The 24,766-nt window shown below is 32.3% G+C and overlaps 1 protein-coding gene across 11 annotated transcripts in view; it reads right to left on the reverse strand.

Moving 5' to 3' along the window:
- EndoA (SH3 domain containing GRB2 like, endophilin-A) overlaps positions 1-24,766 on the reverse strand; it is a 316,532-nt gene that overhangs the window by 84,114 nt on the left and 207,652 nt on the right. For 7 of the 11 annotated variants that reach the window (XM_035365718.2, XM_035365724.2, XM_035365723.2 and 4 more), the window contains exons 1-3: positions 22,573-22,731; positions 18,376-18,476; positions 1,244-1,312 (exon numbers count right to left, since the gene is read on the reverse strand). In XM_035365718.2, coding sequence (XP_035221609.1) covers positions 1,244-1,312; positions 18,376-18,420 — 114 coding nt within the window. In that variant the 5' untranslated portion in view covers positions 18,421-18,476; positions 22,573-22,731. Of the gene's footprint in view, positions 1-1,243; positions 1,313-18,375; positions 18,477-22,572; positions 22,732-24,766 lie in introns of those variants that run through there. The other 4 variants (XM_085815416.1, XM_085815417.1, XM_085815419.1 and 1 more) reach the window with 1 other exon arrangement.

The raw sequence follows: 24,766 nt of genomic DNA on the forward strand, positions 1-24,766 counted from the left end.
TTGTTGTTTCACTTATGGCAACCTGAGCAGTTGAATGTTACAGAAACCCTATTATGATGAGATTGGTGGCATGATTGCGGTGAATTTGACAGATGGAAAAATATTTGTAAGAGCTTATTTCTGCGCTGGATGTCACTGTTAGGAAGAACGTTACTTATTTTGTGTTGTACACTATAAAATGGATGTACATTTTAAGATGAATGTGAAGTTCTTGTATGAATTGGAACGAAGGGGGAAAAGACATTAATTGACTGGTGTGCAAATGAAGGTTCCTGTTTGTATGAAGGAAATACTTATAGTCAAATGTAAAGATCATTCAGATGACTTTGAATGGGTTTGTTGCAAGAAAGGTTTATGCAAGAAATGCCACCGACAGTCCGGCACTACAGATGATTTTTTTTTTTTTTTTACTCTTATTTTTGTGAATTTATGTGGTGATAGCAGTATGCATATTCTAGTTGAAATAATTTTAGAAAATTTTTGGATGCTGTTAAGGAATTTTGTGTGCCACAGACTGAAGACATGAAAATATATGGCAAGTCGATATTTTCTTTTTGTAGTGCATATATGCAATAACGTGCATTTCCTTTTTTATGTTATCTTATTTTATGATTTAAAATGCAGTTTATTAAGCTTCTATTAGCTACAAATTTTGCTCAATTTTGGTGATGAGTAACTTTGTTTTAGCATTATATGACGTCATCATTCTCTTGATTTTTTTTTTAATGAAAATAGATTGATGTGTACATGGACAAAGTCAAGGGAGTGTGCAATGCCAGATGTGCGCAATTCTCCGGTGTTTTTTTAAGTGAAAATAGATCGATGTGTATATGGACACCAATTTTGTCCAATTCTTTGTTATTTTGGTTTTGTGTAGTGGCCATCTTGAAACTGTGCCTTGCTGGCCAATCACCAAAAATCGTCAATTTTTGTCTAGGGGCACCCTTTAATATATTTTTACCAGGCTTAGTTTATCAGAAATTAGCCTCATGACTTCATTGTTTCAAAATAACCAGCCTTCTTTTTTTACAAAATCCATTAGTTGCCTAGAAGATAGGCAAATGTTGTTGCATCTGATGGAAAACACTTGAAAATCTTTCTTTAATTTTGAAAATAAAGAGATGTCTTTGAAAAAGGAAGGAGTCATGTTTATACATGCAATATGTTAAATCACATATTTTATGCAAAACTATTATAAAAAGATGCTGAATTCTTAAAATGTGTTATAAAAGAGACCACTTACCCTTTCCATTTCTGTATATTCTTCAGTAAATTTTGTACCTTCTGCTCCACCAATCTTCTCACTCATATACTGAAAAAAGTTATAAATAATTCTCAAGCATACATTAAGTACATTCAAATTTTATCCATCTACTTGCACAGAATATTAAACTTTGGTATATCCTATCAAATAGACAAATTCTCATTTGTCTTAAGTTTAATTAATTTTTATTGTTTATTCACTCGGGCGACAACTACTTTGAATATTTAACAACTCTTAAAATCGATGATGAAGAAGGAATATAAAATATGAGTAGAAATTCAAGAGGCAGTGTTCAACATCAATGTTTATTTACCTTCAAAGAAAAAAATGGTTAATTTCAGAGAGGTTCATCTCAAGAATTTTGATATATTCAGGCCAGTGATAATTGCATTGACTTGATGACCACTTCCCCTATATTAAAATTACCAGTTTTTAGCATGAACTACGAGTGCTGCAGTATCATGCAATAACTGCAACTCCTACCTGTTTAATTTTATTTAAATACAAGAACAAAATATTACACAAATTCTAGTGGAATTTATCCTTCAGAACTAGTTGTTCGAAAAATGCAGAAGGTATGCTGTCTCAGATTACTGAATTTTCTGCTGATTTTACCTCCATATTTATAAAGCGCACATATATTTATATTTTATGGTATACTAAACAATATTCACTAACATCCCTTCAACAACAACTTAGAAAAGCCTAGTTCTAAACATTCTCTGTAGAAAATTTCTCAGTTCTTAATGAAAGCATGCATTATTTTTAAAACTGCTTATCTTTATGACATTTACATCGAACTTACGTTGCTGAAAATGAGTAAATCAATCTATATACATCTACTTTTGCATATATATATATATTAACTATAAATCAATGTTTCACTGGTGCATACATTTACAAATTAGTACTGCTTATAATTGTTACCAATACATTTTAACAAACCAGATACACTTATAATAATGATCTGCAAGAACTTAAATATGATGTACATTAAATTAAATCATGTTATGCATACTGCTTATGCCTCGCACAGAATATTAATAAGCAGCATCCGAAGAATACTACGCTGAAAATGATTTATTGTCTTGCTCTACATGCTCTTAACCTGGGCAACTGATACTTGCTCATAAAGATTTTTCTCCACAATCACTATTATTACCCGTTCGAGAACCCAAAAATAATGATGTGTTCTTTATGCAAAGAAATTTGGGTGGAGGTGGAAACCACAATTAAATCAGAAATATAGAGGTGATGGAATAGTTCAAATAAGAAAAATAACAATATATAACAATTTTTTGATTAATTTTTGAGTTTATCAACATAAAAACGGCACTGGTTCCTATGAAAAACCAATGCAAGAGATAAGGGTAGAGAAGGACTCTATAACTAAACCCTTCATAATATACAGTGGCTCCCAAAAGTGTTCGTACACTTATGATTTTCATTGAAATAGGGCTCTATCCATTAATTAAAAGTAAACTTTCTGAATGAGATTTTACGAATATTCTATTCGTAACAAAATTAGATGAAATATTTTTTAAATATAGTGAAACTTTATTTTTAAGAAATTAATAATAAAAAAATGACAAGCAGTTTATCTCACAAATGTCTTTGTACACTTCAAAAAAATCTCGACATATTAGTAAATATTTTCCTTTTTCGTTAAATTAATATTAGTAGGATATCCTTTAGCATCCACAACAGCTTTTAAATGTCTGGGAATAGATTTTACTAGTTTTTTTTTTTTTTTTTTTTTTTATTTATTTTTTTTTTTTTTTTTTTTTTTTTTTTTTGTAATTTCTGTATTAATGTTCATCCATTCTTCCATCATGGCTGTTTTGAGTTCACTTTTTGTTTTGATGTCGTGTTTTCGTACTTTAACCTCCAGCTCTTTCCAAATCTGTTCTATGGGGTTTAAATCTGGCGACTAAGGTGGTATTTTCAAAATCTGTGGACAATTATAGAGACACTACAGGCGAATGTTGAGAGATGTATACTTAGGATCGTTATCATGATTAAAAATTAAGTTGTTTCCAATACCCAAATTTTGGGCTGATAATTTTAAATTGTCTCTTAAAATATTTAAATAAAGAGAATAATTCATTATGCCATCAATAAATACCAAATTACCTAGTCCTGATGCTGTTATGTCCCCCCCCACACACACAATAACACCTCCACCGCCATGCTTAACTGTTCAAACTAAGTTCTTAGAATGAAGTTGCTCATTTTTTCTTCTCCATACAGTTATTCGACCATCGGAACCAAAAACGTTAAATTTGCTTTTGTCAGCAAATAGAACATTATTCCAGTATGTTTCAGGTGTATTTATCATTGATTTTGCGAATGAAAGCCTAAGCTTTCTGTTTTTCTCACTAACAAAATTTTTTTTACGGGCAGAACGCCCATATAATCCAGCTTCTCTGAGAACTCGTCGAACAGTTTAAGCTGAAATTGAAATAGAAAACTTTGTATTAAATTCTGCAGAAACTTTTACAGCACTCAAACGTGGGTTTTTCACAAATTTTCTAATAATAAATCTTTCATCACATTTAGTTAACTTTCTCGGTCGACCTTTTCTTACCTTGTTTTCAATCTAATTTTCTTCTTTAAAGCGTTTTATCACATACTGCACTGTAGAATGGGATAAATTAACTGATTGAGCGATATTTCGAATTGATTTACCACTACTATGGTGAAAAATTATCAATTTTCAAACGCTGTTTGCGATTTCTTTATGACTGCGACCCATTTTTCAATAATAAATAGAATATGAAGTAAACAATAAAAAATTAAAGTAAACGTTTTTTTAAATGCCACCACAATGCAAAAATTAAAAAAAAAGCAGCAAACAGTAATTCTAATTTTGATTTTATCTAAAAATATTTCAGTGTACGAAGACTTTTGTGAGATAAAATGTTTATCATTTTTTGATTATTAATATCTTAAAAATAAAGTTTCACTATATTTTAAAAATATTTCATGTAATTTTGTTACGAATAGATTACAGATTATAGATCTTATTATTAAAATCTCATTCAGAAAGTTTACTTTTAATTAATGGATAGAGCCCTATTTCAATGAAAATCATAAGTGTACGAACACTTTTGGGAACCACTGTATATCTACAGATCTGACAAATTGTTTTTATAGTTAAAATTTTTAACTGCCAATAAAACTATACTCTTTAAACACCCATTCTGGTATTTTGCTACACCTTTACTCCCTTCCCTAACCAACCAGTACTTTGCACCTGCCATTCCATACCCTAGTAAGAAAGATAAAAAGTTTAAAATGAAGTGTATTGTCACATGTTCATGAAAAGATAGTGAAAAGCAATGCAAAATGTGGTACTGTTCTGTTATCAGGACCGGATTCAGAAAGGTATGAAAGCGTGTTCTTGTATGCATATATGCATATACTTCATACATACACATGTACGTACATGCATTTCTGAATTTGGTTCCAATAACAGAATAGTACCCAAAATGTTAATAAAATAAAAAAAAAAAAGAATATATTTAAAAAAATTATATTCAATATTCGAACAACTAAGTTGTAAAGATAAAAGCCTTGTTTTTAAACATAAAAGTTATGTTTGCTTGTTGGCTGAATGATGGAAAAGCCATTAGTATAAAACAAAACTGTCTATGAAAAATACAAAAATGAAAAGAAAATGAGTTGGATATGAACAACATACTTGCAAAACTACTACACTCAAAAATCAGATTTTTTTAAAAGAAATCAGAGGATTTTTCTCTACAACAAAAAGATTTTTTGAATGATAAAAATATATATTTTTGAATGATAAAAATACATATTTTTAATAATGAATTTACTTTAAATAGTTACTGATTAATATCTTAAAGTCCACTTACTAATTCTTAAATGCAAACAATATAAAAAAATATTTACATGTAAAAAAAAAAATTATTAGTTGCATCTTTTAACAAAAACAAAAGAAATACTTTAATTAGTTTTTGTACAAATGCTATGTAACAGTGGCAGATTTAGTTTTCATTAAAAAAGAAACTTTGCTAATAAAAGTTTTTCTAATATGTCATTACTAATAATATTTGATCTAAATTTAGTCCTTGTTTTCACAACAACACTGAAAAATCCTCTCACACTCCGCATTACTATGAGGAATGTCAGGACGGCCAGCGTTATTCTATACTTTAAAGTTCCATTAGCACCTTTCAGTTTTCCAATTAAACTCAACTGAGTGTCAATCCTAGCTGGTTTTATAACTTTATCCAAGTTTTTTTAATTGGAAACTGCAAATGAAATTTATCTGTTCAACATCAATATTATCGTCTTTCATGATTAAATGAAGTAAAATTAGAAATCTATTCAAAAAATATCTCATATCAGAAAAAGATACATTTTCTAGAATAGAAACATCTGCAAATTTAGCATGTAAAATCACTTCATCATTGAATGGGAATTTATGTAGTATGCAATCACATACTCAGCAGAAGTAGCTTCTAACATGGAGAGAAAACTTATTTTTTTCTTCCTCTGAAAGTTATTCCACTACTTTATTAGTTGCAGCCCCTATTACCAAATCTTCATATTTTTTCTGATTTTCTATTTCACCATAAATCATATATATAGACGAAGAAAAAACAAAGATTGGTTTTACAAACTTCAATAAATGTCTTTAAACAGATCATTACACAATTAATGGAATTCTGCTTTGTAGAACTGTGTTCAGAACACCGAATGAATTGTACAAAAAAGCAAAAATCTTTGTTAAGGTCCGACGACAAAAACATAAATAATCGTTCTTCATAAGATAAACTTACACAGCAATTGAAAAATGTTTCCTTTGCTGAGATATTTCTCTTATTTTGAGAGAAATTTGTATCAGCCTTACACTTATATTTTGTAGTATTATTTTGAGAACTGACAATTAAATTTCTCATTGGTGCAGAAGTTACTTAATTTTTCTCAGACTGACTGAATCAATCAGTGAGAATGACTGAATTTTCCAATTTGCAATAGTGGAAGTAGTCACTATATATCCATTTACTTTCAGTATTTTATAACTTTCAACAGGGCCTTTTATCTTAACTCTAGAAGCATTTACTTCTCCTTTAAAAAATGGAAGTGGGTTCCATTGGTCGAGGATTCTAGATAAACATTTCTCTAAAGATAACCAGTGTGTACGTACATATTTCGAAACTTTTATTATTTCAGTACTACACAGCTGTTAGGATTATTTCAATTTTTTCTTCCTTTTAGAACTCCTTTCAAGATAATAATAAATATCAATAATGTGTTCATCCACATGTATCTGTAAAGAAGCTGACCCTTTTACAGTTGCTAAATTTAAGGAGGTTAAAGGTGCACCTCATAATTTGCAAATCTGAAATTTCTGTTTCCAAGATGCCTGTAACAACCAGTTTTCAAACCTACCATTACAGGTACATTATCTACGCCAAGAGCTAAGTAATTATTCACAGCAACTGCATTTTCTTTTAAAGCTTTAATAATTAGCTTTGTTATATTAAAGCCTGTCGAATGTCCTAAAGTGGGAAGAGAAAGTAAATTACACTCCATTTCTGAAGACATTGGATTAAAAAAAAAGAAACAATAATTGGATGCAGTTTTGAACCAGTATTATTGCTTCCATCCATAGAGAGACAGAATGCAATTGTTTTAATGTGATCAATAACAAAGATCTATTTTTCATACAGATTTCTTCAACTTGGTCGTTGCATTTGTGTACTTCTTAACGATTTTGCTATCGGGAAACCATTTTTAATAAAGCTGCAGCATGATCTGATGCATTCGACGGCAGGTTGTGCTCCAGTAAAAAACAGAAAACAGGCATTCTGCATTCAAAACTTTTTGGTCCTTTGTTTCCACAAAAAAAATTTAATTTTTCGTTTTTATAACTAATTTTTTCCTCATGCTTTTATGTACGCACATGTTTCAGAAACTGGCCTTTTCACCATGCAAAATCAAAATTGCAATGACAAACAGTACACATTGCAAATGTATTACATTTCCTTCAGGAAACAGAAAGAAAATCATCTGAGTATGAATTTTGAAAAAAAAAAAAAAAAAAAAAAATGAATATATTACGTTTTCACAGATATAAATAAAATATTGCAATTTCTTAAACTATTTCTCGAAAGCAAGTGCAATCACAACGCTCAGCAACAAGATGAATAAAATAACAACCTCGATCTTGCTTTGCGCTCATTGGTTAATATCTGCCAGATCCAGCTACGCTCGACGTTTGTTGGAGAACTGGAACACAATGTTTTCAAAACACATGCTCTCACTCACAAAGCAGAAGCACACTATAATTTCCCATTGATGAAATGATTTTGGTTTTCTTTATGTAATCTAGAGGAAAAACAAGTGCTTTCAGACAACTTTTTTTTTTTTTTTTTTTTTTTGGCAGGAGGGTGTAAATAACGAAATATTAAGCCAAGCTACATAAAAATTTTGAGAAATTTTAAGAACAAGAGAAAGATGTTGTAACTCAATTTGGCAGAAGAATGGTCAGAAATCAGACGCTTACCGCCTAAATCTGGAGAGTTGGCAACTCTGCAACAATCCTGATAGATGTCATAATAGGATTTGTGATTTATTTTATTCACAATGGTATGTAACTGGTAATTTGACTAATTTTTTGCATTATGTCTGTAAACACAAGCAGAATTAAGGATTCTTTATTCCAAAATGGATTCAAGATGAAGTTTTCCAAGATGTCTGCACATATATATGTACCTCACGCTAATTTAAAAACAATTAGTGATAGAATACTGAAATTCTGTATATGGGATTGCTATAACATCTAGTTGTGCATTTCTCTTTTTTATTGTAATCAGCAATACCAATATATATATGTAATGATAGCACACCAGTATTTGAATAGCCAATATCTTTTAGAATGATGAATTTGCAGATACAGTCAAAAGTCGTTAATTCGGACACCCATAATCCGGAATGATCTATAATCCGGACCTCAAAGATAAAAACTTTCTGCGCATGCGCCGCGTTGACACATGCGCATAGGCGTTTAAGCATGCGCGTAAGACCTTTACTACTGCGCAAATGCATGTGCGCAAGCGCAGAATACGTTTTCGCGTGCGCGTTTAATGTATAACGGACGGTATAAGGTAAAATTATCTAATTATCTATTTCAGTTAATGTTGATGATTGCGTTCTTCCTTAATCTTCGAATTGGATCCGGATTATTATTTTTTGCAGACTGTAAGAGCAATTTTATAAAAGTAAACTTGAACTTTCGATTATGTCAAAGAGAATTTCCGATGCTGGAGCTCCCGAAGGATCTACAAAACAAAAGTATGTTTCGATGTTCATCAAACAAAAAGTGGAATTGCTGCAAAAAATGGATAAAGACGTGAAAAAGGTGACAGAGAGGTTAGTGAATACGAAAATATTTCAATTGACAAGTTATTCGGTATTCTCGGCACAGCAATTATGGGACGTAAACAGCGGAACTTTGTAACTGAACAAGAAATTATGTCTGTTTATAGAATTAAAGAGAAAGTATTATCACATAAAACGAAGCAACTTAAACAACTTACATTGAAAGAAATGTTTAATAAAGTAAATAAATAAATACTAAGCTTTTTTCTTGTAAATTTTGATACCCTTTAGATCATAATTGTTCTTTATTTCATAAATTATGGTTTCATATTTTTAATTTTAGAATTTCTGCATGCCATCTTACGAGATTTAAACTGATGATCTATAATCCGGAAAAATCGATAATCTGGAATCGCTGAAGTCCCGACGAGTCCGGATTAACGACTTTTGACTGTACTATTTTACAGAAACCCATCTGAGGAATAAATGTTCCACTGAAAAGCACAAATTTGGAAGCACTGAGGTAAGAAAACTGAAATGTAGATGCATAGAAATGCTGATTGCTAAGATACTTGATGCTTAGAGCATCCATCCATTTTGAAGAAGAAGCAGTCGAGCCAGATTAAATTCCTTTTTTATTTAAATTCACATTTTGGTGGCCAAAATTCACTTGGCACTCTACTCGTGCCTATTAAAGAACATTTACAATTTTGATACTAGGGCGATAAAAATGTGATTGCAGCAGCGTCTGAACAGCAAGGTTTTGGTTTACAAATTACTTTGATTGGGCAAAAGATATCTGCATTAGGGGTTAAGTAAGATCACATGATTAATTTGAACAACTGTGCTATTTTTAGGACCGAGAGATGAAGTTCCCAAATTAAGTGAAAAATAGCCAATAAAAATTTAGAAGTTTGTTTTTATACTTTTTATCTTGCATATATATCTATATATGTGTGTGTGTATACACCCACTCCCCTTACCAGGTCTTTAATTTTCGCAATCATTGGCCGTAGACATAAACTTTCAAATAAAGAAGTGTTTTAAATGATGAAAATATTTATGTTTTGGCAATATCAAATTAAAAAAATGAACGAATAATGTAATATAACTCTCAATGCAGTCTACTAGTTCCTATACTCACGTTTCGAAAAGTTTTATACTTGCTATGAAAAAATAACAAGAAGTTTTACTCCTGGGCAACAAAACTAAGCCAAATATTTAATTTCAAAATTTGCAGTTTTTGATGTCAACTTGCTTTGTGGGGTCAATTAAGTTATGAAAAAACACCAAGGCAGTAAAAATACAAGAAGTTTGACTCCTGTGCAACAAAAATTGATCAGATATTTAATTATTTCAAAATTAGCAGTTTTTGATGTGGATCAATTAATTAAATTGCCTAGTGGGATCAATTAATTAAATTGCCTAGTGGGATCAATTAATTAAATTAGAAAAACTGAAGGAAATATTTGGAATTGAAGTGCAGCAAAAATGTACATACTGTATTTGCCAGCATATAAGATGCACCCACTTTTCCATACACATTTTTGAACTATAAAACTTTATTACTGATCATTATAATGAATTTTCAGTATTTTAAATATAAAGTAGTACAAATACAAAGTAATACCTTCTGTAAATACCCAATCTATTTGGGAAAGAATACCTTTTACTCATCTTCATCATAATTCATCTCCAGAGCTAAATGAAGAGTCCCTTGAAATTTCACGCACCTAAAAGTTGTTCACAAGAATTGTAAAGCATAAACGAAGTCAGCTGTGATCGTCGATGAGAGCGCATGCACATTCACTGAATTCTACGTAACTGTAATATTCCCACAATTCGCAAAGAAACAAGAAAAGAAAAAAATCGCATAACTCCGAACAGAAATTTCCAGAAATGAATGTAATCAAAAACTGAGTTTCAACATAAAAAAATCAGTATCAGTGTATAAGATGCACCCCGTTTTTGAGACCTATTTTCAAAGGAAAAAAAGTGTGTAAAAGAAAAAATACAGTCAAAAGTCTTTAATCCGGACCTCAAAGCTACAAACATTATGCGCATGCGTAAACGCGTTACGTTTACACATGCGCGTTTAATGTATAACAGACAGTATAAGCTAAGCTAAAATTATCTAATTATCTATTTCAGTTAATGTTGCAGATTGCGTTGTTCCTTAATCTTTGCATTGGATCCTTCGAATTATTTTTTGCAGACTGTTAGAGCAATTTTATAAAAGTAAGCTTGAACTTTCGATTATGTCAAAAAGAATTTCCAATTCTCGAGCTGCCAAAGGATCTACAAAGCGAAAGCATGTTTCTATGTCCATCAAACAAAAAGTGGAATTGCTGCAAAAAATGGATAAAGGCATATCCTTTGTTTCTCTAACCATTCTGAAATCTGTTTATCAATTTCACGCTGCTCTGGGGGGAGGGGGAACGTCGCGGCGAGCAATGAACTGGAAGTTGATCTGTCAGCACTATCCTTATTTTCAGGGTAGATGTTTTTATTTTATTTGGCTTATAATTCCTTACTAAATGTAGTATTTCATCTCAATGTACTCCATCTTTGATATGATTTAAATCAAATTCTTTGCCATTATAAATATCACAGATACATATCAAATAGTTTTCTGTTTGCAATTTTCTAATTTCGACTATGTGTAATGTATGCTTTACGCATGCATGCGTTGAAAGAAATGTTTAATAAAGTAAACAAATAAATATTAAGCTCTTTTTTTTTGTAAATTTTGATACCCTTTAGATCATAATTGCTCTTTATTTCATAAATTACGATTTCATATTTTTAATTTTATAATTTCTGCATGCCATCTTACCAGATTTAAATTGATGATCTATAATCCGGATCTCTAAACCGATAATCCGGAATCGCTGAAGTCCCGACGAGTCCGGATTAAAGACTTTTGACTGTATATGTATAATGTATTAATTTAGAAGTCAAACAACAAAAATCAGCATTATATTTGAAAATTTTCACATTACTAGTTTCAATGATTTTACCAAACCATCATCCTCAGCTGCCAAAGCGCAAATGAGCGAGATACAGTGATTAGATAAGATAAGAATGGCTGAGCAGGAGTTAAGCTACTGGTGTCATCTATTGATGAAATGAGATGAAACGAGAACTAAACCTTAATTTCCTTAAAGGGCTGAAGACAAAGGTAGATTGGAATTAGGGTCATTAATTATAACAGAAAGATTTTTTGAATGTGAAATGCCTCTAGAAAATCTAATTCACTAATGGAAGACCTTTTTTGAATAATTTCTGCTGCAGAAAAATTCTAAGTGTGATTCTTGGACTAACAATGCTGGGCAATAGAAGACTTCTGCATTTCCTTTTTTCTAACATATGCCTTATGTTCCTTAACACAAAATTTTAAGGCTCTCTTAGTTTGACCAATGTAAATTAAATCACACTGACAAGGAATCCTGTAAATACCCAAGGAATTCATATCTGGAATGGGGTTCTTGAGTATGGAACTCGGAATTTTGTTGATAGGAGAATAAACGAACCTACATTCAAGAGCCAAAACATTATGACCAGCCCTACATTTTGCAATGAATGTGTCTGGATGATGTGGAAGGCACGTGATCAGGTGGAAGTGGTATTTAACTGCTGCTGGAGAGTCTGAAGAATCATTCTTTCACTTCTGTGTGTGATGGGAAAGGCTGCGGATCTAAGCGACTTTGATAGAGGGCAGATTGTAATGGCTCGAAGGCTCAGAACAAGTATATCCGAAACTGCACGACTCGTGGGTTGTTCGCGATCTCCACTTGTTAGTACGTATGAAAAGTGGATGAATGACGGCAAAACTAGCAGTAGACGACATGGTGTCGGATGTCCACACGCTATCAAAGAAAAAGGTCGTCGGAGACTGTCTCGCATAGTGAAGCAAAACCGGAGCCAAACAGTGGCTCAGCTGACAACCGAATACAATGCAGGGCCAAGTAGAAAAGTATCGGAGCACACTGTTCAGCTGACACTGTTGGATATGGGGCTACGCAGCAAACGTCCCACTTGTGTGCCTTAGCTGAACAAGCGTCATCTGCAACTGCGCATGCGCTGGGCCCGGGAACATCGCGACTGGTCCATGGATCGGTGGGAGAGAGTTGCCTGGTCAGATGAATCACGGTTTGTCATTCATCACACTGATGGCCATGTCAGGATACGCTGTCTTCCAGGCGAGCAGTCGCTCCCTCAATGCACAGTAGGTCATACACAGGTCGGTGGTGGAGGTATTATGCTCTGGGGGACGTTCTCTTGGGCGTCTCTGGGACTCGTTGTTGTGGTAGAGCAGACCATGAATGCTACAGGGTACCAAATTGGGCAAAGCCCCCAACCACCTGGTTTTCTATGAAAACCTATGCCAGAAGGGGCTGCCCATGCTACAGGATATCTGAACATCATTGGGGACCAGTTGCACCCTTACATGGCCTCTGTTTTTCAAGCTGGAAATGGAATGTTCCAATAGGACAACGCCCCATGTCACAAGGCTACAATTTTGTTGGAGTGGTTCCAGGGACAAGATGCTGATTTCTAGTTAATGTCCTGGCCGCCTAACTCACTGGATCTCAATCCGATAGAACACATTTGGGATGTTATGGGACAGCAGCTCAGAGGTCGAAGACCACCAATTCGCAATATCTCGGATTTGCGTGACCGTTGCTACAACATCTGGTACAATCTGTCTCTGGCCATCTATCAAGGACTTGTGGCATCTATGCCAAGGCGGGTTGAAGCTGTGTTGCACCAAAGATGGCCCAACTCGTTATTGACAGGTGGTCATAATGTTTTGGCTCTTGAGTGTAAATTTAAATTTCTGTAAAATATGTGCAATTTTATAGCTAACTGATGGAAAGAAAGGAATGACAACAGAATTCTTGTAATCTCCTCAAACAAGAGTGTGCCTAAGGTATGTTGAGAATGTTTTAACTACTTGATTAATGATGCATTTTAATATGCATTTATCTTAATATGTATAATGTATTACATAACCCTTATGTAAGAAATAAAATTTGTAATTTAAACAGCTAATGTCCGTTTCATTTTGATACGTTGATAATGCTTAGCAACTTACAATAAATACTAGAGTTCGGAAATCTTTTTTTTAAAAAATTTACTACTTTGCTCCTATAAGCAACTTTTACTTAATGATTTAAATTATATAAATAAGTGAATATAATCTCATGCTCAAACTGCTTAAAAATATACACTGCAGGCCATTAAAATTGCAACACCAGGAAGGAATGATCTGACAAACGTCAAAATCACATGAAAGGAAGAAATTGGGATATGTAATTGAACACATTTAGATCACACATGAGGAGAAACAACATCTGAAGCACTACATAAAAGAAAAGTTGAACAGTCAAAAGTCTTTAATCCCGACTCGTCGGGACTTTGGCGATTCCGGATTATAGATTATCAATTTAAATCTGGTAAGATGTCATGCAGAAATTATAAAATTAAAAATATGAAACCGTAATTTATGAAATAAAGAGCAATTATGATCTAAAGGGTATCAAAATTTTAAAAAAAAGCTTAATATTTATTTGTTTACTTTATTAAACATTTCTTTCAACGCACGCAAGCACAAAGCACACATTACGCATAGTCGAAATTAGAAAATTGCAACCACAAAACTATTTGATGTGTATTCGTGATATTTATAGTGACAAGGAATTTGATTTAAATCATATCAAAGATGGAGTACATCGAGATGAAACATTACATTCAGTGAGGAATTATAAGCTGAATAAAATAAAATCATCTGCCCTGAAGATGAGGATAGTGCTGACAGATCAACTTCCAGTTCATTGCGCACCGCAACGTCCCCCCCCCCGACAGAGCAGCGTGAAATTGATAAACAGATTTCATAATGGTTAGAGAAACAAATCACCTCTCTGTCACTTTCTTCATGCCTTTATCCATTTTTTGCAGCAATTCCACTTTTTGCTAAATGGACATCGAAACATGCTTTCGCTTTGTAGACCCTTTGGGAGCTCCAGAATGGGAAACTCTTTTTGACATAATTGAAAGTTCAAGCTTACTTTTTATAAAATTGCTCTAACAGTCTGCAAAAAATAATAAGTCGGATCCAATTCAAAGATTAAGTAACAATGCAATCTGCAACGTTAACTGAAATAGATAATTAGATAATTTTAGCTTAGCTTTTACCGTCTGTTATACATTTAACGCACATGCATAAATGCATTAATGCATTTATGCATGCGCAGAAAGTTTGTAGCTTTGAGGTCCCGATTATAGATCATTCTGGATTATGGACGTCTGGATTAAAGACTTTTGACTGTATAATAGATTTCTCATTAGGAAAGTGCTTTGTAAGGTTGGTGTTTGCCCATAATATTGTGTTATGCCTCGAATAAGAAGAGAAAATGCTTACCAGCAAGTTTCGAAATCCGATAGAGGCAGGATCTTTGCCTATGGAAAGTGTTAATGATTGTTCTGCGATATCGCGGGTCGCACTGGTCGACATCCACCCACTCTCACGCAAATATGGAATCAATGGACTGTTGAGGGTAATGCTGAATGGCATACAGGATCTCAACACCCTACCATGACTAATGCCAGTGAGGACAGACATATTGTGAGGTCAGCCCTGCAAAACCATACAACCACATCACGGACCATTAATCAGGAAATGGGCATGTTCGCAGCACACCCAGTAACAGCTCATAAGGTGCGTCGATGTTTGTAGCAGCGTGGACTATCATATCAGCAAGGTAACCATTACTTCGGCTTCACTTGACAATGCAGCATAGTAAGTATAGCCAAGACTGCTCCAAAACCAAATTTCACAGCAGATCGAGTTGAAAAATATAAGCTTCACGTACAGCGGAGTTAGCCAACGTGGAAATGACTGCACGAGCTCAGACAAATCCCAGCGTGTATAGCCCTTAAGATTTTGGCAGTAAAATCAATGTATTAAACCAATATCAGAAATGCTTTCAGATTGTAAGAAGCGGCAAATTCAGGTGTTTAGAAACCAGGGCTGTGAGTCGGGCAGATTTTGGGGTAAAAGGCGTCAGAACAGGAGTCGCTAAAAACAGGTCGACTCAGACTCCAGTTTTCATTGGACAGTTCGAATTTGAAATGAAATTAAAATGAATTGAAAAAAAAAACTAATGACAAGTTGAGTTATTGCTTTTATTTATGGACTGTATATATAAATAAATAGTTATTTTCTATTTTATTTATCTATTAATAAATAAATATAAGGGAGGAAGATGGATGTGATATTTGCCATTAGTGATTAAACTGATTCATTTAGTTACAAATCTCAACAATAAATTTAGGTAAGCAGCAACAGCAGCAAGAAATCCTAAAATTGATGCCATTCTTAGGAAGCGAGCAGGGAAATGGAGCAATTATTGATCAAGCAATGCGATAAGGAAGTACAATATTTGATGATAAAGAGGTTTTTAGAATTAAGAACTTTTTTAGGAGATGTAGATAACCCTAATGTTTCACTAACAGAAAGACTGTGGAATGATCTTGCAGAATTGGAAACTCTTCTTTCTATACCGTATATAGCCACAAAAAAAAAAAAAAAAAAAAAAAAAAAAAAAAAAAAAAAAAAGCTGCAATCTGAAGAATTGACAAGAGGCGACAATGAGATGTTCTTCTTTCTGAAATGGAGGCTTTATTGCAGATGGAATCATTTCTTCAATGAAGAAAAGAGAAACTAGTTTGCTAGACAATGAGATCTTGCTGGGTTCAATATATGGAGATTCGAAACACCAAATTTTCTTGGATGACGAAAAAATTAAAAAGGCAGAGAAAGTCACCTATGAACTTTCATTAAGAATGAAATTATTCTCTGAACAATTGGAGAATTTGAATCAGGACAGTCAAACTGCAGACATTGCAAATGAGTCTCTATCATGCTTTTCCATCGATGAATTAGATTTTGAGAAATATTTTTGAATAATATTGAAAAGGTCAAGGCAAAGCGAATGAAAATAAAAAACAAGAGCCTTTAGATATAAAAATTAAAAATACAAACAAGATTTATACATGGCCTTTGAAGAAATAGAGAAATATGATTGTGCTTGCAAGACAGCTCTTTTAGAACTTAGAAAAATATATCCTGAAAAGTTAAAAGAAGTAGCCCTAATAGTAAAACTCTTCCTCCTACTCAAGTTAGTGTGGAAAGTTCTCAGCTCTGAAGTTTATCAGCTTGGATCTATGGCCCTCGAACAAAGAAAATCTTACCGAAGCTATACTGTTTCTTAGAAATAACTAATGCCAGTTTTTCCATTTCATAACAAATGTTAATTAATATAAATAATTTGCTATGCCATCAATTTTTTGTAGCATTTATTACTTCTTTTATATTAAAAAAAATAAGCTGTAACCCATGTGTATATGTTTACATATATATATATATACAGAGAGAGAGAGGGAGTCGGAGTCATTAAAATCCCAGGAATCGGAGTCGGTCATTTTCCCTACTGACTCCACAGCCCTGTCAGAAACATCAGCACGTGAAAAAGCAAGCTGATTTAAATTTCATAATATTTCCTTCACACCAGTTAATTAAAAATGTTATTTTTTTACTTTTCCATTTCGCCAAGCAGACTTTATTGGCTACAACATACAGTATACACATAAAAAATGTTAACAAACGTTAGTTCTAAGATTTTTTTATTTTGAAGACATAAACATTTTAATATTGTTTAAAATTGTGTAAAAAGCCAATAAAGACAATAAATTTGTAAAATGACATTCATTTAAGAATTTACTATGCTTTCATGGTTCAACATCCTGATTCGCTGGTTCATATTACGTGGCCCCAAGTGATCTCATCTCACGTGACCTACGCTACAAAAATCTAATTCTCTCAGTAATTATCTACATTACTTTCAAGTTAAATCTTAATTTGGAATACAAGTTTAAATGCAAGAATTATTTCAATTCATATGAATAGCTTACTCAGAAATTATGTAAACCCGCAGTGATTTACTTTGTTAATGCATTCTCATTAGAATGGATGAATTTAACCCTTGACGTTGCCTTTTCTATATTTTTGCCTTCGGGTGAGTGGTGTGATTGCATCCTAATTGACTTAATTGCTGCAAATGGCCTTAGGGTATAAAATTGAACTATCTGGCAAAAATTCTGTGTAATTGTATGCCAGTATTGAAAAAAAAAAAAAAAAAAAAAAAAAAAACAATCAATCTGATAAGAAATGGCTGTGACTTGTTTTGAAAATGAGGCGTAAAAGGTTACCAGCGAGGATATTCTGTTTGGCATCAGTTGTACCATTACTGGCAACCTTGATCGCCTGCGCTGGCAAAACGGAAAGGTACCATTATTTTAAACATTTTTCTAATACTTGGAAGCTCCTTAACAATACTTGGGGGGCAAGAATAACATTTTATTTTCCAGAAAGAGAAGTATAAGAATTTAATTTATTATTATTCAAAGAGAAATATAAGAATTTAATTTATTATTATTCACAGAGAAGTATAAGAATGTAATTTTTGTACACTCATAACTGTGACAATATATTTGTTAAGTCATGGATGCAAAATTATGTTAAACAATAAGAAAAAAAATTTATTTTTCATCTTTTTCTTTTCCAGTTACTTAATTTTGCAGCTACAGAGGAACTATGTGAAAAATAAAACACATAAAAACAAATTTACAATTTTTTAAGAAAATAAAACTAGCACTAATTCTCTTGAGAAAGATTAAGAACAAATATATACCTGATTGGCCTTATTAATCTGTTTCCTGAGTCCTGCGAATGCCATCGTTGTATTTTGTTTTTAAATCACAGTACTATCAGTTCGCTTGCTACAGGCAGTCACTGAAAATAAGTCAAAAAATTTTAGCACTTGAATGATTAAAAAAAAAAAAAAAAAAAAAAAAAAAAAAAAAAAAACCCTGCCAAAATACACATTTTTTTTTTTTTATTAAATTCAAATATGGGTTAGCCTATATTTTAGGGTACCCCTTGGATTATCGCGAAGTTGTTTTTTCATTTATGGTAACTTGAGTATTTGAACGTTATGGAAACCCTGTTATGATATGAGACCCTGTTATGATTTGAGAAAGGAAACATTGATCCACTGGTTTTTAAATCAAGATTTAAGTGGCTTCGTTCACCTCTTGGTAAATTACGCAGCGAGATTTAAGGATTTCAAAACCAGAGCTCATTTCAACACTATGGAAGGTATGTGGAATGTAATAAAAAGGAATTTTCAAATGAAATGCTACCAACAGTCTGGCAGTCTGGAGGATATTTTTTACTTTTACTTTTGTGAATTAATGTGGCAGTGGTAGTATAGAGTTTCTTGTTTAGATCATTTTAAATAGTTTTAGGATGCTGTTAAGAAATTCCGTGTGTCACACATATTGAAGAAACAGAAACTGTTAAATAAGGTAAGTCAATATTTCCTTTTTGTACTATGTAGATTAGATGGCATGTATTTCCATTCTCATGTTATTTCCTTCTTTGATTTAAAATGCAGTTTATTGAAAATATATATTTTTTGTTTTAATTATGTTTTGTTGCATTATGTTTGGGATGCCATTTTACTGGGGAAAGTGTTGAGTGTTGGACATAAACACCAATGGTGCCAAAAAAAAAAAAAAATCGCCAATCTTTACCAAGGGGTACTCTGAAACATATTTTAACCCAAATATGAAATATATGAATAAAAATGTAAGTATCTATTACAAAAAAAATTTATTTAACATATCTTTTCATCATAATATCTTCACACCATTTTTGCTTGCATACATTTTGAATCATGGGTTATTTCATATTCTTAGAAAGAATTATAACATAATTAGAATAAATTCCCTTTTAATACTTAACTGGATGTATGTCATAATAGGTAGCTGGTTATGATATTAACATAAAAATTCATTAGTTACAGAAATCAAGAGATACAGAATAAATAATACAGCTTTAATTTTGGAATAATGATATATAAGTTTGGTTTTGGTTTGGTTTATATAATTATGGCAAAGCACACTAGGGCTATCTGCTTAAGGTAAGGGATGCCTTCGTGGAGGACTTTCTACGGGAAACTGACTTGTATACATGTTACACATGGGGGAAAAACCATGAAAATGCCCATGCAGCCAGCCCGTTCACGGGATTTGAACCTTGGACCGAACTCCCTGTGTTCAGCGACTTTACTGCTTACTTGCTGGTGGGCTCATAATGACGGCATAAGAGTAAACAAAATAGATTCAAAGTTAAAAACATAATTAAAAGAATTATTAGTCACTTTTAATAATTAATATTAAAACATACTTATAAGAAATATGCTATGGAGAATTTTCAAATTCCCACATCTTGGTTTTTACTATCAAAATGCTACATTATTTCCATTTCTTCACATTTTGCTTTATTTTCTTAAATTAAATACATATCTTGTTAGAAATTAAATTTAAAGCATAACATAAAATGATACTGCTCTAAGAATAAGTATTTACATCTTCACAACAATACAGCTTTAGCTTCATTGCCTAACATCCAGACTATTATAGTTGACCTCGTACTGGTTTTCTTCTGAAACTCTTACTTCATTTTTTACCTCCTTAATTTTCAATAAACTCTTCTTTTATCTGGTAATGGATAAATAATTTTATGATCACAATTTTTTATTTTAATTTTGTTAACATTAAACTTCAAAACCAGATTGCAGCATTAGTTTTAAATTGTTCAAATAGTCTCTTCTCTGATAAAAATGATTCTTTCACTGAATTTTATGCCTCTTAGGGAATTACTTAATTATCTTAGCTAGTTATTTTGGCCTGTTTAATTACTTTTGATTCCTGCCTACATTTTTATTCAGTTACCAATTCAGCTATTTATTCAAAAGTAACAGTCGCTAAACACTGGGAGTTCGGTCCAAGGTTCAAATCCCGTGAACTGGCTGGCTGCATGGGCGTTTTCGTGGTTTTTTCCCCATGTGTAACATGTATACGAGTCAGTTTCCCATAGAAAGTTCTCCACGAAGGCATCCCTTACCTTAAGCAGATAGCCCTAGTGTGCTTTGTCATAATTACATTATTCACAGTATCCGAAAGGGCATGGCCCATATATGTCCTATCTTCCCGAATTTCGCCTAAGAGACAGTGACCAATGTATTTGTGGCAGTACTGGTGACCCAGATCACTATCTGTCTGACTGCTCGCACACAGGGAATTCACATTTAAAAAGACCAATTGCAATCAATATATCGGCATGGTACAAGAACACAATTAAGAATAAATATGTGCTCAACTGCATTAGAGACTGCACTATCATTGCTAAAAGCATTGCTGACAGCCTGGAGTGACTTCTTTCCTTGGACAGCATGACATCAGCAGCCCGCTCTGTACATATATTAATTTACTTAATGTCTTGTGTTTTTTTTTTGGTTGCTGTTTTTAATTATACTTAATATTATGTGTATTTAATTATGGCAAAGCACACTAGGGCTATCTGCCTAAGGGGAGGGATGCCTTCGTGGAGGACTTTCTAAGGGAAACTGGCTCGTATACACGTTACACATGGGGAAAACCACGAAAACACCCATGCAGCCAGCCCGTTCGCGGGATTCGAACCTCGGACCGAACTACCAGTGTTCAGCGACATTATCTCTCGGCCGCTGGTGGGCTATTTAATATTATGATTAATCCATAACTCATTTAATTATTCCACAATTTGCAATGTATTTGATCATCTTTACATCTGTACCTGATTATTATAGCACATCTTTAATATAACTGTATGCCTAACATGTACGATAATAGTGAAAAGTGTTCCGCTTAGCCTCAGCAATCTCCACCATGCACCTTCTTTCCATGTTCTGGTCCTTATTTCAATGTTCCTCGTTTCGTGGCCCCGGAGGACACAGTATTAAGCTCTTTATTTATATTTTTTCATGCATTTATTTTTAATTCCATCGACTGGATCCAACAGGTTGAAAAGCACCTAACCCAGAGGGCCAGCTGTTCCGTCAATGGTGAAAAGAAAGAAGTATTGCAAAAACTTTCATTAAATTTCAGACTGTACTATTCCTTATCCTCGATTCACATAGCAGCTTTTATCATTTCTTCCATAAAGACTTTTATTTATAAAAATAATTTCTTTCACTTCCTAATACAAATTTATTTAACATATATAAAATATTACTTACATAAATAATTTCGTAATATTTAGATATCCACAAGATTTAGCAGAAATAAAACACATGGCATGAGACACAAAGCGGATTTAATTGCACATTATTTGCAGTCAGCACAAAAGATCTGAACGTGAAATTCGTTATAACTAATATGTTATAACGAATTACGCAAGTGATTCAGAATATCATTCTCGGAATAGAAAATTAAAGCCCATAATTGATAATGATGCTCAGAATGTAGAATTACTCACAGAATACAGATAAGAAGAAAATGTCACATAAAGTGAATGAAATTTGGTGTATATGATATAAATAAACTGGTATAAAATTGAAGACTTCATGTAATTTCACGAAGACTTCAATTTTACAAAAGTATATTTATATCATTTTAGATCACTCGGAAATAATTAATCTAATCTGATTTTCCAGAAACGATTAATACGTAAATACTAATAATCACTTCATTAATTGGTCTTGAACATCCCGCGCATGGCATAACATATAACCTTGGAATTTGACACTCAAGTCTTTAAAAACTACATGAAATAAATTGATTCAAATAAAAAAAAAAACCTTTGTATGTAAAAATCTACGACAGACACAGCATTAAGCAAAATATTACACCAAAGTACAGCAATCAGGATTCCGAAATTACAACCACAGCGATGAAATCCATTGGTGAAATTTGAACTTCGAGGCGGTCCTTCAGCTAAGCAATAGAAAAGAAATCACTGAAATTAGAATGCAGAACAATTCTGAGTAAATTCCGTTACTTACCTTAATGCTGTCGACTTTTTTTTTTTCCACAACTTCAAGAGCATGTACTGAGTACTTGATGAATTAGTATCACATATTTACAGCAAAACATACAGAAATGAATTTATCCCAATCCCATAAGTCTGCTAGTGCCGCAATGCCACGGTCAAACTGTTGCACTGCCATCTAGCGTTAGTTTCGATCATGACATGAATACTGTTTATTATTTTCAGGTTTGCCGCAATTTTATTCCTGCATGATTGGCTTCTCCAGAGCGCAGAGTGTTACATAAGAAACTTGCTCGCGTACAATTTACAGAAAATATTAGGCGTCCTATATTTACTATATTTATAATTTTGATTTGATATTCCACAAATTCTTGTTATAAACTTAGTTATTTTTTATTTAACAAATTCTTTAAAAGTTTATTTTTTAAATTTCATTTTGTTAGTTTGTTTCCTAAAATTTAACGATTTTTTTTTTTTTTTTAACTTTCAAAAGTAAAACGTATGTACAATGCCTTACAGCAGCAAGTCCACACGCACACTTTTCTGTATATTTAAAAAATGAAAAGTATGTAATGCAATTTTATAAAAATATTTAATATTTTTAATTAGATATATCACAAGCTAAATTCATATTTATTTTAACCAATCAAATTAAAATGTAAATAATAATAATAATAATAATCTTAAAAATTCTTCCTTCATTGCTTTTAAACGGTTTAGTTTGTTAATCAGTAACAGACATATTAATGAAATAATATCTTACGCAGCAGACTAAGATGAAATGTGAAAAAAAGCAAAATCATATTTTGAGATTAATAGCATTTTTGGGCTCACAAAAAGGTTATCACAAACGATGTGTCCGATAATTTAAAATTAGGTCCTTTTTCGGAAAAAACTACATAAAATGTTGAATGAAAAGTGACAGAAATTCAGAAAACTAATTTAGTTTGAAATTCGAAAGAACGGCAGACTAAAAGGAATTGAAAACACATGTTGGTGTTTCAAACCCTCCGAACGTTACGGGTTTAGCCCTGAAATTTCAAAGTTCCTCAAAACGTCATGAATAAGTGGTATTTTCTTGATTTTAATTAAGAAATGACTCTCTCATTTTGTACCTTGATTCCTTTTCTTCCAATATACATCCAAACCGAAATCAGATACATTAAAGACTAGCAGAAATTTTCATGTATAATGAATATAGAAGGCACCCTTCTATGCGGAATTTTCCGGCCGTAACGCTGAAAGGGATGAAATAATTAATAATTACCAAATACAGTTTTAATGCCCTAAAATTTTAATTATTAAACAATCAAAGTATATGAATATCAGAATATGAGGAGGAAGATGAAAATGAAAATATTGCGTAAATCAATCATATGGCAAGAAATAATGAAAAATGGCACAGCATCTCTAAGGTCTCCGTTGGTCCAAAATCCATGAATCTCAGAATATGAGGAGGAATATGAAAGTTTAAAATATTGCGTAAATCAATCATATGGCAAGATTTTTCATGTCTCGAAAGCGCGACTTTGATTTGCATACAACATTGTTCTAATATAGGTATTTTGATATAAAATCGGAAATTTTTGTGAAATGACATGCCAACTTTTTTTCTATACGATTCTACGACTCAAATGATGCCAAACTGCCAAGTTTTATAAAAATGCCATGAGGAATTTTAAAAAAAGTAGCTCTCAAAATTTTAACTCCTCAATTTTAATTGAATTTGGTATATATTTATTAATCTCTTTGATTCTTCCTATCACATTTCGAAATTTAGGTTCATTCCAAATAAAATTCACCCATTTTTTATGATTTATTTTTAAATTTGTATTTTAAATAATTTTAATAAATTCTTCGAAAAAAATTTTAAATTATAATCTATATAATTTTTACCATCATTTTAAAGTAGATATATTTCTAAGCATACCTACAAAAATTAGAGTTTTTTATTCCAAATTTCTGAAGTTTACATGAATTTATATATTGGCGTGTTTTGAAATTTGGTATATTTGTTGAAAGCCATAATAACTTCAAATGCGGTTTAGGCACTTTGTTAAAATTATTTGAAAGTAGGAACGATGGGACCTTTTTTCCCATTTACGCACAATGTAAAAAGGGAAAGGAAAATAGTTTGCCATATATTAAGAACTTCGCCAAGTGAATTAATTATTCTTCGCACAATCTGAAAAAAAAAAAAAAAAAAA

The sequence above is a fragment of the Stegodyphus dumicola genome, chromosome 4 (assembly GCF_044657685.1).
Source record: "Stegodyphus dumicola isolate Sdum_Otavi_A_Nest chromosome 4, ASM4465768v1".
Taxonomy (NCBI): domain Eukaryota; kingdom Metazoa; phylum Arthropoda; class Arachnida; order Araneae; family Eresidae; genus Stegodyphus; species Stegodyphus dumicola.